Genomic DNA, 18,188 nt, shown 5'->3' on the forward strand with positions numbered 1-18,188 from the left:
ATTTAGAATAGCTGTTTTGCTTCAGATTTTCACTAATTTAATTCCAGCTAGCTTCCATATGTAGAAAAGCCCTAAGGCTGTTTTTTTGTGAGAAGGCACTGGAGGAGTAGCTTAAAATATATTCTTAACCTAGCACTGGGATTAATAAAACCTGTATCTTAAAGAAAGAAAGAAAAAGAAAACTATTATCTTTCAAATGTATTTTTAAGATTTTTGGTAACACCTTTATTGGAACATGTAATAAGATTCAATGCTACATTTGAAATGTGTGCATCACATTTTGAAAAACAAACTGAATTTATTGAACAAAGATGAAATTATCACCTCCTAAGTGAAAATGCAAGTTATGTGAGAGAGGGTCAAATAAATAACTTAATACTCTAAATAGCTCTAACTTTTGCCTGGATAAATGGAACGCCTTTTCTCTCCCTCACCTGCTGATATTTTGTCTGTCCATTTTCTTGTTGCAGGAGTGTGCATGTGTTAAATATTTGGAAAGCACTTAAGGCCTGGATATATTGACATGACACTATGATATGTTTGCTGAATAAATCAAGTAAAACAAACAGAAAACTACTTACAGCTATTTGTAGGTTTTCAGGTCTGTTTCTGCACATTGTAGAGGTTAACTGTCTTCCAGTTTCATGAAGGCAATTCTAATATTAAACATCCAGAGAGAAGGGATGGAACGATGTTTTGCAAAAGCCAGTGAAAATTTGCTTTAGAAAGTTTTTTGCTTTGAGGTATTCATCCAGCCTATCATGGATGAAAAAAAAAATCTCCTAAAGCTTCACTTGGCCACTTTTTTCCAGCCACCTAGTAATATAGTTATTGGCTTTATGTTAACAGCTAATAGAAAATAATACTAGTTGCATATATGATGATAATAATATAATAAGACTAATGATCATACTAATACTAATTACCCCTGACAGTTTTGTGCCTCCATGTAACTAGTATCATTATGTCTAAGTGGAAAGAATGAAAGCTGAGGGCGAAATTGAAGTACAATTGCTTTGTTTTTGTCTTCATGTCTCTTTTGTATAGACATAATAAAAGGCTATCCCACTCTCATGAAAATATGATGAAGCTGGGAGTTTCCATAGTTTAAAAAAATACGCAGTTTTATAATGAATATAATGCATAACTATGGAGATCTGTAATCTAATTTTAAATATTAATGACTAGCATTACACCGAGAGCTACTAAATGTCTTGGGAGCAGTTTTTATCGGTAAAATGAAGACATTTACATAGGCTTGGATATCAGTATTTGATTGAGAAAAGTATTTGATTTGAATATAGAAGCGTTTGAGTGTTTGGCTTTACAGTCAAGGTTATGGAGCTGTATGCATATAGGTGACAGGCAGGAGAAAGTCATGAGTGATGGAAGAAAGTCAAGGCAGTCTTAAGTTTTACAAGGATGACGGCAACCTCTGTTGCCTCCCCTTTTTTCCCCCCAGTCCCTGTGCTCTTAGTAGTGTGGTGTGCTGTGGCTTGGTAGATGCAGGGCCACACTGTCTGCCTACCCTGCCACCCCATGAGGTTCTTTCAAGGTGCCACAGTGCAAGAAGGCGAGTCTAAAAACGTTGAGAGCCACTGCTTTAAAGCAATTTTTTGTGAAGATAATTGTAGAAATATAAATCGAGTAGCAGAGACAGAACATTTACTCATGTGCAGAATCTAGGGGAAAGGTAAGAGAAAAGAGCAGATGTGTCAGACTGAAGATTGGAAAGGGTAAATTCAGTTGGTTAATGATGTTATTTCTCAGTTCTTGTGTGAGAATGCTTTGACTATCTAGAACAGACAGGTAGCCTTCAACACTGGATGTGCAGGGTATTGACTAAGGCCTCCCCTACATATTACCTTTATGCCATGATTAATAAGTTATTTGTGGCATAAATGGGAAGGGAGCTACAAGTGTGAGAGGCCATGAAAAGTATTTTTTTTATAGCTTGTTTATATGGTTCCTCAAATTTGAACTTGTGGCTGGGGCTAACAGTCAGTAGTCAGTTTCTGAGCTGGGGTTGCACAGGACCTGGAACCACCCCCTCTCCTCATGGTCCAAGTCCCTGGATTGACCATCAGTTGATTGGGGGGGGGGGGGGGGGCGGGTTTGCTGTGCCCCAAGGGGAGCGGACAGGGGATCAGAGCTTTCCACCTGGGGACTTTAAATCCTATGCCTGGGAGCATTTTGTCCAGGGCCTTACTATGTATGCTATATTGAAGGTTGCTTCAACTGCTAGCTTTGGAGAGCAGAGCATGGTTAATTCCAGTGCAGATAGAAGGTGGTTTAAATGTGCTGCATTTCTGGTAGTGAAAAGGAGGGTTAAGACAGGTAAGTGGCAGGTTTGAGAAAAGGTTGATCAAGGAGGAGAGGATATTGGATAAATGGTCTTGAGGAATAGACAAAATTTTAAAAAATGATTTTTATTTTGTTACTCTATTATTTGAGGATTGCATGCTCTCATTCCTATTTTTCCCAAATTCAAGAAAGTGTTCTTTATTTAATGTTTATAAAACCCTTTTTATTAACAAATGCAACTTATCAAATGACAATTTAACTTTTACATCCAAGTCTTTTAAAATATATATAAATGCAGATATTTGTCTTCTATGAACCATGCTCCTGTAACCCAAGTTGATGTCTACAGGAGTATTTTGTCTTTTTCTTTTCCTTTAGTTATGACAGTTTTTGTTTCAATCAATGTTAAGTTTTTGTTCTTCATCTCTGTTTGACAATTCACTCCTTTTTCCTAAGAACTTTGCATAATACAGATCTTGCCATTTTCTACTCATCTTTGCTTTTAAATGCTGAATGTATTTCAGTCTTGTTCTTCATTGTTAGCTTGTAGAACTTGCACTTTCCTTCAGTGTTCAAAAATGTTTCTTAAACTTTCTGGTTTGGAGGCAGGAAAAGGTTTGTTTTTAGCAAATTCCACGAATTGCCAAGAAATTTAGAAAATTTCTCAGTAAGCATTTTCCCTTCCTTCGCTGTTGAGCACTGACTTCATAAGACAACTTTTCCATTATTAAAATTTTCAAAACATTTTGAAACTAGATAGTGATTTTAGGGGTGTTACTTCTCCCGAGTTTTGTAATTATAACGAAAAAAATCTTCTGACTTGTTTTCTTCAACTTTCATCCTTTGAGAAACATCCCTGTGTCTGTTAAGTAGTTACCGTAATAAACTCCAAAGGTTTTCTTTTCCCCCTTTACCCACTGTGGAAAACTGATAGGTGATATAAAGCACTCTAAGTGTGTAGCCTTTTTCAGTGCCAAGGCTGTGCATTTATCCCAATGTAAAAAAATCAGGGTTCACTGAGGATGCAGATGTGTTGGTGTCATGGCACTAGCAGGCCCCAAACTGATTAACTCCCTTCATTTTCAAAGATGCTGTCTGTCCTGCTGTAGAAGCCCTGAAAATTAGGGATGGTAACAGGTACTTTCTAGAACAAAGGCAAGCTCTCCAGCCATAAGTGTAGTAGGGGACTGTTCTTTGGGTCCTCTTGCCCCCAGTGGAGCCTGATCACTGAGAGCCTGGTCTCCTGTGTTGCGGAAGGGGGCAAGCTATTTATGATCAGTTGGTGAAAAACTGTAGCTGCCCAAAACAGTCCCCTAACCTGAAGGGATGGCAGGGCAAGAAGAACTGCTAAAGCCCCAACTCTTGCCAAAGCTCTTGTAGTAACGGCAGGAATTCCTATTTCCTAACCCTACCCCTACTCTCTATGCTGCTTGCCTACTCTATTGATCAATTGATTCATGGTAGGGGTAGTAGTTGGACTTGCCACTTGAAAAGTCCCTGCTCTGTCCTTGAAGTTCATTCTGATTTCTTTAACTTATTCAAGAGAACAGTATGGGGTGATCTGTCTGTGTAAGAATCTATGAGATTAACAACAATTTTGTGGAGAGCTCTTCAATCGAGCAGAAAAATATTTAACTAGTCAAAGCTAGATAAATTGAGGCATTGGGGTTGGAGTACACATAGCTAAACATTGGGATAGTTCTTGTAGACCCTTTAAATCAAGATGAAATATGGTTGTTGGTTACATCACGTGTATGGGTTTTACCTTTCCTTTCCCCACCCCTCTTTAAAAAAAATGAATAAAAAATTAAGGTGCAATTCAAAAATGACTTGAAGTATAGGGGGAGACCCTAAAAGGAGTCCAGTCTAGATAATTGCATTGATCACTTCCAATCTCTCTCATTTTGGAGAAGCAACTCCAAAGAAGTACAGTCATTTACACCATCACTCCTTATTCCAAGTTAGGGAAGCCATATAGTTGTCTTTTTCATTTGCAAAGGAAGTGACAACTTCATAGGCTTATGCTTTGGTGGAAGCTCTTCACATGGAGCATGTGTGCATTTTGTCAGGTGCAGGTACATGTTGGGATTAAGAAGGTTCAACCTAGTGTTCTAAAGCAAAAAGCCTGTAGCTTTACATACAGTTATGAATAGATCTATTTTTAGAGACGCTTGACATTCTGCTTTGAATCTTTTTCACAAAAAACACTTGATTGTCTCTTATTTGCAAATTTTCAGTGAGTATAGCACTCCCACAAATGTAGATTAGTGCACTTGCAAAATTATACTTAGACTTGTACTTAAACTATGCAAAATAAATAGATTTGCAACTTGTTTTAGCTGCCTTAAGAAGACAAAAAGTAGTGATTTAAGCAAGAACACCAGAGTAATGTGTATAAAAGCAAATGTGTATAATAAGGTATCCAAGAAAAAAATTGTGGTCTTCTGAACTAAAATGGAAAAGGCAGCCTTGGAGCCTGAAGGGTGTGTTTTGTTTGTTTGTTTTTGAACTAGCTGTTAGCTGTAAGAAATACAGTTCTCATCTGTACCTCTGTCAATATAGCATTACTTTTCAGAGAACTAAAAAGGCTACATGTACAATCCATAACTGTCAGAAGTAATAACTTACTGCCTGACATGTGGTTCAGAAAAGATCCATAATAAGAGAACCTAGCTAGAGGCTGAGACTTAATTGCTGTGATTGCCTAGCTGTTGTGATCTTTATAACTTGCATAAAGGGTGATCAGAGCATTGCTAGTTCCTCCTATTAAGGGAAGCCAGTTGTTACTTTCTTCAGAATCAATGAGTTACTGGCTTTTGATTATCTTATGAAACCCATTGATATAAAATGCCTAGACTGCTCACAGTTAAAATAATGTAATCTGTCCTGTCCAAGGGTAGTCTTCATTTGTGCTTTAAAAGCGAGTACAATGGAACTATGGTCAGGAGATATTTTGAATGCAAGCAACTTCACTTGGATGACAGACAGTGTCTGTATTTTAATACCTCTGGTATTAGGCAGGGGGAGGCAACATTTTACCAGTGGTGGGCTGCTGCTTGCAACTTGGCTGTTACTGCAGGCTGCCAATTTCCAGCCCCTCCTCCACCCTCCCCACCAGGCTCCCCTCTCTAATGCTGTGCAGAGATGTAACTAAATGCTGAGCAGATGCATTTCCCAAATCATGTGTATACACATTCAAATAATTGCGAAAAATTCTCCTAGGTGTGTTCTGGTAGAAAAACTTACTCGGAGCAGCATGTACAGACATTCGCGCTCCGAGGAGTGATTTAACTCAAGTTGTTTCCATGTTATTTTTCTCTTGGAGCAACCATTTTTACTCTGGGAGAAAAGACCTGAGCACCTGTACACTCATAGTTTCTTCTGGGGGAGCAGCAGCTGTCCCAGAAGAAACTAAATGTTCGTATGAAACCCTAGTGAGCACTCTTGCACTGTTGCATTTAAGAATAGGATTTTGACTCTAGTGCATATAGGGATTGACATATGACACCTCATTCAATGAATGGCAAAAGTTCTTTTTCTTAACTATACCACAAAACAAGCTTTAAACAAAATGAAAGAAAGGCTCTTTCTCATTATTCAAATAAACAAACTATTATTAAAGTCCAGTATATTTTAGCTGTAGTAGTGTATCTCACTGTGCCCGCCTCCACTCTCTCATGTGTTCTCATGCCTCCTTCGCCCGTGCAGTTGATCTCGACTGCCAGGGACTTAGGTTCGGGCCCCAGAGGGCTCCTCGGCTGTCTTCAGGGTGACCCCCTAACTTGCCTGCCACGACTTTGAATGGTTCCTCAGTGGACCCCTTGAGAGTGCCTCCTGAGCCATCACGCGTTTTGGCAGGAGTTCACGGGGCTCCAGCCTCCCCTACACCACGACCATGCACCACCCTTAGAGACGGACCTCTGAGTCTATTCGCGGCTGGCCCCACTAGTATCTTTCCTGTCTTCGGCGTTGCCTCTCGACAACGACCACCCAGGTCCTGGTCGGACTCCGGTGAGGGTCTGGGACTCCTCGACTTTCGGGCTCGTCTTCTCTGACACCCTTAGGGACCACTGGTTGTAGGCCTAGTGCGTTCTGGTGTCCCTTTTACGGGGACCGAGCCACCCCTTTGTTTGGTGCTATGGACTCTGTTGATCCGCCTTCTCCCTGGGGACTGAGATAGGCGTGCCCCGAAAGGGGAACCTCTGTCAATTCCTAGATCCTATACCCTTTTCCCAAAACACCTGACGTGAAGCAAAGGAACAAGGCCACCACCGTGACTACAAGTGCAATGTGACCTAAAGGAAAGAAGGGAGGAGAAAGCCTAAGGAAAACGGCGTACCCACAGTAGGATCCCCATACCCCCTCACTCTCCCAACGCCCTTGGGCTACAGCACCCTCAGGGTCAGTACCCGTGACTTCACCCCCAGCTGGGGTTTCCCACTTCCTCTCTCCTTGGACCCGCCTCTGTTCGGGGCGGCGGCCCTGTTGCCTCTATTTGGGGTTCTCACGCCGGCTCCTCCAACCCAACTGGGCTACTCTGGCTCGGTGTTCCCTGTCACCGTCGCTACTGTAGCTGGTGTCCTTGCTGCTTTTCCTGCCGGCATTTTCGATCCCCGCCAGTCCCCGGCTCGGGGATCCTCTGCTGCTCCTGCTGTTTTTGCTGTCACAGCAGCCACTGCTGCTGTTTTTGCTGGCCCCTCTGCCAGCATCCTCAATCCCCGCTGGTCTTCTACAGCTCGGGGAGCCTCTGCCGCTCCTGCTGCTTCCTCCACCACAGCAGCCGCTGCTGCCGCATTTGCCGGCCTCTCTGCTGGTGCCTTTGATCCCCGCTGGTCTTCTCTGGGTCGCGGATCCTTTGCTGCCCTCGCCGCTGCCAGCCGCAGTGGCTGGACACCTTCAGCCCGGTGGTTCCCTGCCGGTCCTTGGCCTTCCCGCACTTTTGCGGCTCCCTTTCATCTCCGCTGGGTGGTGTTTCCCCATGACGTCACCCAGCCCCAACTGTATATGGGTGCAGCTTACAAACTGCGCGGGTGGTTTCTTGCCGCGTGTTTCCCTGCTCCTCCCGGCTCCTGAAACAGGTAAATTGTTTTTTTCCTCCTCTTCTTCGGTCAGGGTTTTGCCTCTGGGCAAGTCTTCCCCCCTTTCTAGTTCTGTGCCCCTGGCACACTCACCAATACAGGCAAGGAAGTGGTCTCAGTCTTTACAGCCTTCACCAGGTGTTGATCCATTGCCGAGGGTGATAATCTAGGTATAGATTATGGCGTTGCAGTGAGTGATTTGTCTCTCTTGGAACGCACCTTGCCAGTAGCTCCATTTCTCTGTTATACCCTTCAGGTATATGCCTTCAAAGCATTCTTTCTTGATAGATTGATGCCCAAAGCCCCAACAAAGCAGATAAGATGGGGTCCGTCATATTTTAGTTAGGTTACAATTGTTATCCCCTCAGATCCTGTTTGGTTATGAAACTTGCGTTCGCAAACTCTTGATCAGTCCAGAGGTTACAATTTGATCAACTGAGATGAGACTTGATTGACTGAATCAGACACCTTGAGACATCGATCACAAGTCACTGTGTAGGCAAGACACTGTTTGGAAAATTGTTTTAGCAGTGGGGCAGAACCCAAAATATCCTTGACTGGTATGGATCTATTGAGATGGATCAAAATGCTAGACAGACATTCTCTGTGCTCTGAGAAATACGAATCGATCAGGGAAGGACATGTCAATAAGGAAGAGACTATCACCAAGGGAGGGGCAGTTATCCATGTACAGTTTATCATAGTTAAACATCGGGTGTATCCTAAACCGGCATGGGAGATGAAATCAGTTGTGATTGCTTTTTTTCAAATGGCACCAGTAACAATCTTTCTTGCATTCTCGTGCAAGCTGCAACTGTTATTACAATTTAGTAATTTAAATTTCATATGTAGGTCCAGCCAGGCTTCCCCCTACTGATCTACTTTGTCTGCTGCAGCACAATTCAACTTTTTGCAGCGTTCCCCTCTGCAGGTGCCACAATTACCTGCTGCCACCCCAGCCTTTCCTTGTTCTTGTCTCTTCCTACTGTAGCTTCCATTTTAATATCACCACCAAGTGCTACTGATTTCACTGCCCCCCTCCCCCCCCCACACACACACCCACTACCATGGCTAGAGGCAATGGTCGGTGTCTAATTTGAGGGTGAGAGTATGCAGTGGCTGCAGTAGCTGGGGTGAAAGAAAATAATCACAGTTCAGGGGCACATCAATGCACAACTCAGGGCAGGAAAAGGGGAATGTCCAGGGTAGAGCTGGGTACATTTCCTCTAAGTCAGGCATATTACTGATACCTTCAGTGTTGTGTGCTGCCCCACAGGTTTTAGGTTGCCAAACCTTGATCCTAAGCAAATCTGTTACTCCACTTAATTCCTTTACTTTGTGGTTCTAAAAGATGAAGTACAAAACTAGGACTTTCATCAAAACCTTTCAAAATTCAGTCAGATTTTATACTGAAACCTGTAGAGGTTTGATTTTTATCTGCATCTCTCTTATAGCAAGGAAATATTTCTTGGTGTATAAAAGAAAATTGATAATATACTTGGAGGTAGAAATAACTCTTTTGTGAATATCATCTTTCCTTATTTTTGATCTAGTATGGATTTTTTGTGGCAATATTTCTGCTCCTGTTCACTTAAGCTCTCCATTAGGCTTGTTACTGTTACACAACATAGTACTGGGCCCCTCAGAGGAACTTCTATGAAGGAAAAAGCAAAGGTTAGGTATTAACTGAAGGTCTGTATCACTTCAGTCTTGATTTGCTGGATCACCCTCCTTTTTCTTAATATTGTAATATTCCAACACTTGTTGGAAGAACTGGAACTTTTTAGATGACACTACTTGTGAATAATTTGGAATAGCAATGTCTGCAGTGAATGATCATTCTTCTGGATGATCCTACTTGTACTTCTGTGACTCCTTATTTATGGAACTCCAGAAGAAAAAATAGTTGAAAAACCAAAAACTGTTCTTAGTTTTCTAGTTAGGACATTTTAGGTACCTGTCAGCGTAATATGTTACAGGGACAAATGACAACTGTCATCACTGTTCATGCTGTTCTTCAGTGTATTTTAAAACTTCTATATCCTAGGACATGAGGATCTAAATTAAAAAAAAAATCAACTTTGTAGGAAGACATTTCTGGGCTTTTATTTATTTATATCTATATATAGATAGATATCTATATACAGATAGATAAAGTTCTTCAACGAAAAACAAAAATACAGTAGGCTGATATACTGTGTATGTGGGTGTGGGGGGTGGTGTGTGTGTGTATTCCCACCTTGACAAAATCAGCCTACTGTATTTTGGGTTGAAAAACTTAACACACAACAAAGTGCATATATGATCTAAGGCATAGAAGATATCTATGATATGTATTATAGATCTACGATATACATTTTTTCCTGGTTTTTAATTATTCCAGACATAATTACAAAAATGATGGTCCACAGGACATTAACTGGAAATAGCAGGGAAAGCTAATGAGTAATATAAATCTAATCAATAAGATAATACTTATTCCATAGTGTCCCAGCACCTGCGGAGGGTTCAGGATTGAGAGTATGGTCGGGGGGTAGAAAGGTAAGAAAGATTTATTGACTTAACAAAAACACAACTACGCGTAGTAACAAGACAAGCAATGACAGATGAAAGCAATTCGCATCAGCAATTTATTGGCAATCCCCTTTGATGCCTGATACACAGCAAGCTTCTCTTTCCACAAAGTTCAGCGAAGTCAGGCATCCCTGAACAACACTGTCCAAAGGAGTACTGGGAAGGACCCTGGAATGCAGTCCTTGGGCTCATCGAGGTCCATGGACCCACTGATCCAGGCAACAGCTAATTAATCCTTTTCACAGAGCTGCATCTTCCTTCTGAATGGGTTCCAGATATTTCAGCCAATTTAAAGCTTCTGAATGGTTCTGATAACGTACAACCACTCAGATTCCTTTTACTTCAACTGTTCTTAGACTGACCAATTAGCAGTACAAGCCTTTCATTCCTTTGATAAGGTAATTTTAACTATGCCACAGGGCCTTACTACTTTAAGGCTTTGCTAAATTTACTAGGCCTTACTTTATACAAGGCCTCACTACATCTTAAACTTTAATTAGGCTCTTAGCAATATCATGTAGCTTAATATCTAAACAAATACAGAAAAACACTTAGTCTAATCTTCATAGGGCCTTCAGCAAGCACCTGTATTCCACAGACATAATTTTAGCTGTCACACATAGGGCTACAAGAAAAAAAACCCCAAACCTGGTCTTAGATTTGAGGTTAATTTGGCTGTATAATGGACTCCTTGATCAACTTTGACTTGAGGCAAGTATGCAGAGAGGGAGGTCTCATCCTAGTTGAGGTTGGGGGTATGTTTATGTGCATCATGCCAGTATATAGTGGGGTGCTGGGGATAGAGAGATGGGATAGAGAATGAATATTCCAGAAATCAGGTTTATGCTCTGGCCAAACCTTCAGATTCAATGTCATATCTGTATGGCTTCTATGGTGATTGTCCCTTGCTGTGACACTGTTTTAGTGGCAACTTCAATAGCTTCAGTTTGTGTGGAGTAAGGAATGTGAGGAAAGCTGTTTCTGTTGAAAATGGCTGTAACATGTGGAAAATGACCAATTGGAGTAAGGTTTCTCCAAACAGTTGATAGAAGCCTATATTGTGTAAAGATGTTGATAATTGGTATGTAATGAAGGGTTAATGGGGAGCCAGGTGTATTTGTATGAAGTGAATCATTAATTGAAGACCCGTTTTTTTATTTGGTCTCCCTACAACCATTTTTGTGACTGCACTGATGTGTACTAATCAAGTCAATTAACTGCCAGTGTAGGTTCTGGAGCTTATTGCAAACTCTATAGATAGCACTTACCCAGCACCTGCCCCACACAATGTCACAACCTGAGCATTTGTATAAACATCAGGTTAATGATTTAATATTATGCAGTCTAAAATCTATGTAGTTGTTGCTTGAGAGCCTGAAAACTCATGTTTCTGCTTTAGCTTTTGAACATCGGTGTTGCAGGCAGCAGCTTGCTTTGAGTGCAGCTGGACTTAAAATATTGGACTGGCGAATTATAAAAGTGAGTCTGAGTAAATAAAAATTGATGGGACAGTCAGTCTAATTCATACATATTATAAATGAGAGAGTCTAAATTGAAGCTTGTTTGCACAGAATTTGATACTTTCTCAATTTCTCAATACAAATAGTGTTCTTGTATTGCTCTTTTCAAACTTCACAACCTAATAATGGTTAAGAGCTAATAGCTAGCTTTCCCTTAACTTTTTTTTTTTCCATTTGATTTCTGCTGTGCAATGAGCAAAGATGACTAATAGTTTCAAGGCTGTTCACAACCAGTTTCCATTTTCTACAGCAGGTCAAACTGAAGGAATATATGAGACCTGAACTAACGAGTAAGATTTGGAGAACGGCAAAATATGGGAAACAGTGTTATGTAAATTCAAAACTTAAAATTTGATCATTATTTTTTTTTTTAACTACCAATTCTTTCTCTAGCAGATAGATAATTTGATAATCTAGTGGGCTTATTGATGCTGCTTATTGAGACTGCTTGTCTCAGTCTTGTGTGTGGTGGTGTTTTTTTCTTTTAATTTTTATTATTAACTCAGTATGTATTTAGCATGGCTACTTTGCCTATAGGTTAACAGCTGAATCCAGACTTGAAACTGTGGAAAATGAAGACATGAAAGAAAATGCAATCAAGTCTGAGAAGAAAATGCGGAAGAAAACATACACTACACTATATGTGTCTTCTAAAGAAACTTCTGAAATGCAATGTCCTCAGCAATAAAACTCATTTTTTTCAGAACAAATCTGAATAATTTAATGTTGTGCCTTAAAGATTGTATTGTGCAGCAAACAAGATGCAAGTAAATTATTACTGTACATGCATGTTGGATTTAAGCAGTGCATCTTTCGTATTTCATGAGCAATTACGGCTATATTAACTAGGGCTTATGCTGTTCATATTTATTTTATGCTCAGAAATGCCACCAAATTTAAATGTCATAGTAACTTGATCTGAAACTTTGGAGCCTGAATTTTCATTGGGACTATAGTTAATAGTGGTCTAGCGTTTTCACAAAGTCATTTCAGAATGACTATAAATTGCCATAGCAATGCTATTATCAATGTGGATGTAAACTAAGAGCAGGGTGTGCTTGGTTACTAGATTGAAGATGGGTAGTTTCTCTGAAAATTTTGCATTCCTAAATTATTTTTTATAACTTCAAAGGAACACATTCCAAAACAGTGCCCAACCCCCCTTACCCCCAGTGTATAGCAATTCCTGGGTGTCATGCTTTTGTGTTTGTGTTAGATTTTTGCAAACAAATGGAACATCTGTTGGCATTTTAGAACATCTGTGGGATTTTAGAAAGGAGCAATCCATGGCTTCTGGTAACTATTGGTATATTTTATAAGTATTCAGTATTTCAAATATGCTGTGCCCCCACCCCTACTTTAAAAGAATATGCTATATCAAAATTAATGTATGCAAAGTGTATAACATCATAAATGTAGTAAATTTTTAAAAACTTTTAAGTTATTTTGTAATAAGTAGTCTAGTCTTGTATAAAAACTTAACTACGCATTAAATAAAATTTACTATTTCTAATATAACTTTTTTTGGCTGTTTGTAGAATACAACATGTGTTAAACATCTTAAAATCAAAACAAAATGTGTGCAGCTTGTATTGTACTTGGAATAATTATACAGATGGCTAAAGTAAAGCTGCCCACTGACTCGTGATTCCAGTGAAGATGTCTAAATGACTTATCTTTGAAGATCTAATCATCTGTCTGGCTTGCTCAGTGACAAGTCAGCCTCGACAGGTCCATGCCAATAGGCATCATACTTGAAGCATTCCTGGTTGGAAAAATTATCCAATTGAAAAATCTTTCGTGGGTAAGTCTTGAAGTGAAGTTGTAACTGGTAATTTTCAAAGGTGCTAAGCATCTGAACCTTCCAAGCATGACACTGAGTCCCACATTCAATTTAAAAAAGAGGTTTCAATTTGAAGCTCTAAATATTTATTAGGTTCTTAAATTGGAATAATGTTAGTATATATAGAAAATCAGTTCTCAAGAAAAGATGCTGATTAGAATTAGTGTTAAACATACTATGCAAGGTAAGTCTTAGCAAGCAGTAGAGAACTGCAACACTGTTGATGTAGTCTTCTATTGTACTTTACCCAGTTCTTTAATTTTTGATAGTGACATCAGTATAGAAAAACTATTAATTTTCCCTTACTATATGTGCTTTCCACTGTTTTCAGTGGCATCTCTTGAAAATAAGCATGTCTTGAGCTAGGTTACCTTTCTTTGGGATCTGTTGCCAGGGACAAAAAAATGTTCCATGTGCATGAATATAACATCTGTAATACAACTGAACTTGATAAAAAGCAAATATGTGAATTTGGTTTAGTATTCTGTTAAACCCTTATCATGTCCCCCCCCTCAAGTGTCTCTTTTCTAAACTGAATAGACCTAGATTCTTTAGTCTGTCCTTGTATGGAAGCCCCTCCATACCACTAATCATCCTTGTTGTCTTTCTCTGGACTGCCTTTAGTTTTTCTATATTCTTTTTTGAGGTGAGAGCACCAGAACTGGGCACAGTATTCAAGATGCGAGTGTATCACAGATTTTTAAAGGGGCATGATGCTGCCTTTCATTTCATTTACAATTCCCTTCTTAATAATCCCTAATGTTTTGTTTGCCTGTTTGATGGCTTCTGATCACAAAGTTGATGGTTTTTAGTGAACTATCCACAATGACTCCCAGATCTCTTTTCTGTGTGGTAACAGCTGATGTAGAGCCCATCATAGTGTAGGCATAATTTGTGTTGTTTTTTGCCTAGGTGCATCACTTTACACTTATACATTTGAATTTCATTTGCCATTGAGTTTCCCATTCACTCAATAGTGCCAAATACTTTTGCACATCATCACAGTCTGCCTTGATCTTTACTACTTCGAATAATTTTGCTATCCACAAATTTGGCCACTTTGATACTCACCCCTTTGCCAGAGCACTTACGCATATGCTAAAGAGCACTGGTCCCAACACAGATCCCTGAGGCATCCTGATGTTTACCTCTTTCCATCCTGAAAATTAACTGCTCTTTGCTTTCTACCTTTGAGCCAGTTTCTAATCCATGAGTGGATGTTCCCTGTAATGCTGTCACTATCTAACTTAGTTAAGAATATCATGGGAGACCCCGCCAAAGGCTTTTTGGAAGTCCAGATATACTATACCAACCATACCCTATTCATATACTTTATTGACACCCTCAAGGAACTCTAGTAGGTTGGTAAGGCATGATTTTCCTTTGACAAAGCTGTGTTGAGTCCTTCCTGACAAGTCACTTTAATCTATATGCTGAACAATTCTTTTATATTTATTATTGTTTCTACCAGTTTTCCAGGAACTGAAGTTGGGCTTACCAGCCTGTAGTTCCCTGCGTTACTTCTAGAGCCTCTCTTTAAATATGCGAGTCATAGTGGCAGCCCCTCAGTCCTCTGGTACCAAGGCTGTTTTTAGTGATGGATTGCATATTATAGTTAAGAGCCCAGCAGTTTCAGCTCTGAGCTCCTTCAGAATACCATCAGGTCCTGGCGATTCTTCTACTCTTTAGTTTATTAATTTCCTCTATAACCTCATCTGTTGAAACCTTAGGGACAAGTCAGTGAAGCTGACCGAAACTGTAGAGGAGTGGATCTAGTGATGTTGTGGGCTATGGACTATTCCCTAATGTCTTCCACAGTAAAAACAGATGCAAGAAATGCATTTGTTTCCCAGCAATGGCTTGTCATCCTCTAGAGCCTACTTTGCACCCTGATCATTCAAAGGCCCAACGGACCCCTTGGCATGGCTTTGGCTTCTAATGTACTCTAAAGAAATTTCTATTGTTATCTTTTGTACCTTCAGCAAGTTTCTTTTCATTCTCCTGTGGTTGGTCTTATTACAGTTTTACATTTGATTTGCTAGAGTTTGTGTTCTTTTATTTTCCTCTTTTGGTCTGCTTTAGGGATTTTTTAAAAATTAGTGGTGTGCATTTGCTTTGTGCTTCAAATATGGTGCTCTTAAGCATTCCCTTGCTCCTTGCAAGTCCCTCACCTCCTTAGGGGCCCCTTTTAACTTCTGGCTAATTAGCTTCCTTATTTTGGTGTATTCTTCCTTTTGAAAATTAAAGGCTACTGTAATAGATTTTCTTGTCTCCCCTCCTTTATTAATGTCAAACCCATTTGCATTGTGGTCATTATTGCTGAACAGCTCAGTAACACTGACCCTTTTGCACCAAATCCTGTTTACTGCTTGGAACTAGCTCAAGAATGGGCTTTCCTGTTGAGGTTCCAGGACTAACTACTTCAAAAAGCAGTCTTTTATAATGTTAAGAAATTTGGTCTCTGCATCGCAGCCTGGTGTTAGATCAGGGTTGGGCAAAATACAGCTCACAGGCTGCATCCGGCCCATGGAGGTGCATTGTCTTGCGGCGAGTGGGTTCCTTGGTCCCACCTGGCTGAGGCACCGCCTGGCTGTGGTGCATCCCGCTGCCCCCTGGGCACGTAGCAGGACTGGGGTGGCTCCATGGCTGAACTGCCTTTCTAGGTAGCTTAGGCAGTGGAAGCTCTTTCTGGGTGCCACTACCTCTGGCCCCAGCTCTGCAGTATCCGTGGGAACCAGTGCACACAGCCCCAACCCTATGCGCCCTGTCCCTGTTCCGGGCTCACCTCTCCAGGCTGAGCAGCAGCGGCGGTGCAGGGGGAAACTGCCCCCTCCCTCTCACCTCTGCTGGTCCATTGTTGAGTGGGGCCCTGGTTGGGAAGGACTTACCTGCTGGGGAGGCATGCCCACAATATATATATTTTTTTTCCCTCTGCCTCTATCTGTACCCCCCTTTTCCATCCCCACATATACTTACCTGCTGGGTGGGGGTACGGGGTGGCGCACAGTAGATCTTGGGTTACTTTTAAATGCCAAAGGTGATCTCCTAGTTAAAAAGGTCAGAGACCACTGATATACCCTATTAGATTTAATGCAGTCTCTTCTGTAGAGTACCACTCCTGCACCAGTACTACCTATGCTATCGTTCCTGTCTATACCATATAGACAGTGAAGCAGTGAAGCTAAGCTTCATATAGTGAAGCTTAGCTTCACTGCTAAGCATTCAAGTTCCACCACCTTTGATCTTAAGCTTTTTGTATTAGTATAAAAGCATGCGTAATTCTTACTGGTGCGTGGTTGGCTACTTCTGTGTGACCTCTTACTTATTAAAGGTATCCGCTTGTGCTTATCTTCACAGTGTTTCTTATGCCTGGGTTTTTATAGTTTTACCCCTATAGGATGTGTCAATTTGAACTGTGCGCTATTCTGCACTTGTAATCTTCTCTGTGTTTTTAGTTCAAAAGAAGCTCTACCACCTTTTTAATATTAAGTACCAGTTTTGTACCATTTTGGCACAGGTGGAGCCTTCTGTACAGGCTCCCCCTGTTACAAAAGGTCCCCCAGTTGCTAATAAACTTAAACCCTTCCTACCTATGTCATCATCTCAGCCACAAATTGAGACTCTGGACTTGTGCCTGTCAGGAAGCCACACTGGAAACATTTTGGAGAATGCTACTGTGGAAGGCCTGGGCTTCAACCTACCTAGCCGCCTAGATTATAGCTTCCAAAATCTCTGCTACCATTACCCATGTTATTGTTATTCACATGGACTACAACCACCAGCTCCTCCCCAGCCCTCCCTGGCAGCTTATCTATACATCTCATGAGTCATGTGGTCCACTACCTTTGCACTTGGCAGGAAAGTCACCATGTGGTCCTCTCAGATGTCAAAAAGCCAGCTGTCTATGTACCTAATAATCAGGGATCCTGGTTTTCTCTGATTAAAAGTTGCAAATTCTCTGATTTTAAAAACCCAAAATCCATGATAAAAATTCCCCACCCCCACAGCCTTGACAGCCTTCCTGATGCCCCTCGCAACAGCCCCCCAGACCCGCAGACACAGAGGTGCACACAAACACTGACACCCACTCCAGCAGGTAAGTGTGTGTAGGGGGAAGGGGCGGGGTAGGGCGGGGGAAAGGGAAGGTGCAGCAGGGGTAGATCAAGGGTGGGGGGGTGTTCCTCTGTGCCTACTCCCAGGGGCAGGGGTTCTACTCTAAGGGCCACACATGCGCTGGCCGGCCTGATGGGGTTTGCACACGGAGCCTGCCACTGCAACTCTGCCACTGCACCCTGTGCTACCATCCCGCAGCCACCCATACAGCTTTGTGGGCAAGTGGCTCAGGGCGTGGCAGCAGCAGTGCAGTGGCAACCACCTTGTGTGGGCCACATACATGTCACCCGGCCAGGGGTTGGAAAGGGGCTCTTACATGCAGCAACCGCCACTGCACCCCTGCTTATGCCTTGCAACTGGCTGCACAGCTTCCACCAAGCACCCGCCACTGCACCACTGCTTATGCCTTGCAACTGGCTGCACAGCTCTGCAGCAGTGCTGGCTGGGGGGCGTTATATGGCCAAGCACTGCCACTGCAGAGCCATGCCCTTTGCCCCTGGATCCTAGAGGTAAGTGGGGCTTGGGGACTGTGGGGTAGAGCTGGGGAAGATGGTTGGGGGCTGAGGGACCAGGCGGCACACCACAATCAGGAGCAGGGACGGGGGGTGAGGGCAGGGGTGCCTCTCTGCATGGGGCTTTGCAGGCAAGCAACAGGAGGCACAGTGTGGTGGTGCCTGCCATGTGCGAGCTGCGTACATGCCCAGCTGGCTGTCCAGGGGAGGGGAAGGCTTGCATGTGGCTAGCTGCACAGCTCCG

General features: G+C 41.7%; 1 protein-coding gene across 1 annotated transcript in view; it reads left to right on the forward strand.

Annotated features, from left to right (window-relative positions):
• Positions 1–12,897, forward strand: part of SPDL1 (spindle apparatus coiled-coil protein 1) — a 42,274-nt gene extending 29,377 nt beyond the window's left edge. Inside the window, exon 12 of the mRNA XM_025212573.1 lies at positions 12,014–12,897. Within this exon, the coding sequence (XP_025068358.1) occupies positions 12,014–12,164 (151 nt within the window). The 3' untranslated portion in view covers positions 12,165–12,897. The remainder of the gene's footprint in view (positions 1–12,013) is intronic.
• The last annotated feature ends 5,291 nt before the right edge of the window (positions 12,898–18,188 follow it).

The sequence above is a fragment of the Alligator sinensis genome, unplaced genomic scaffold, assembly GCF_000455745.1.
Source record: "Alligator sinensis unplaced genomic scaffold, ASM45574v1 scaffold606_1, whole genome shotgun sequence".
Lineage (NCBI taxonomy): Eukaryota > Metazoa > Chordata > Crocodylia > Alligatoridae > Alligator > Alligator sinensis.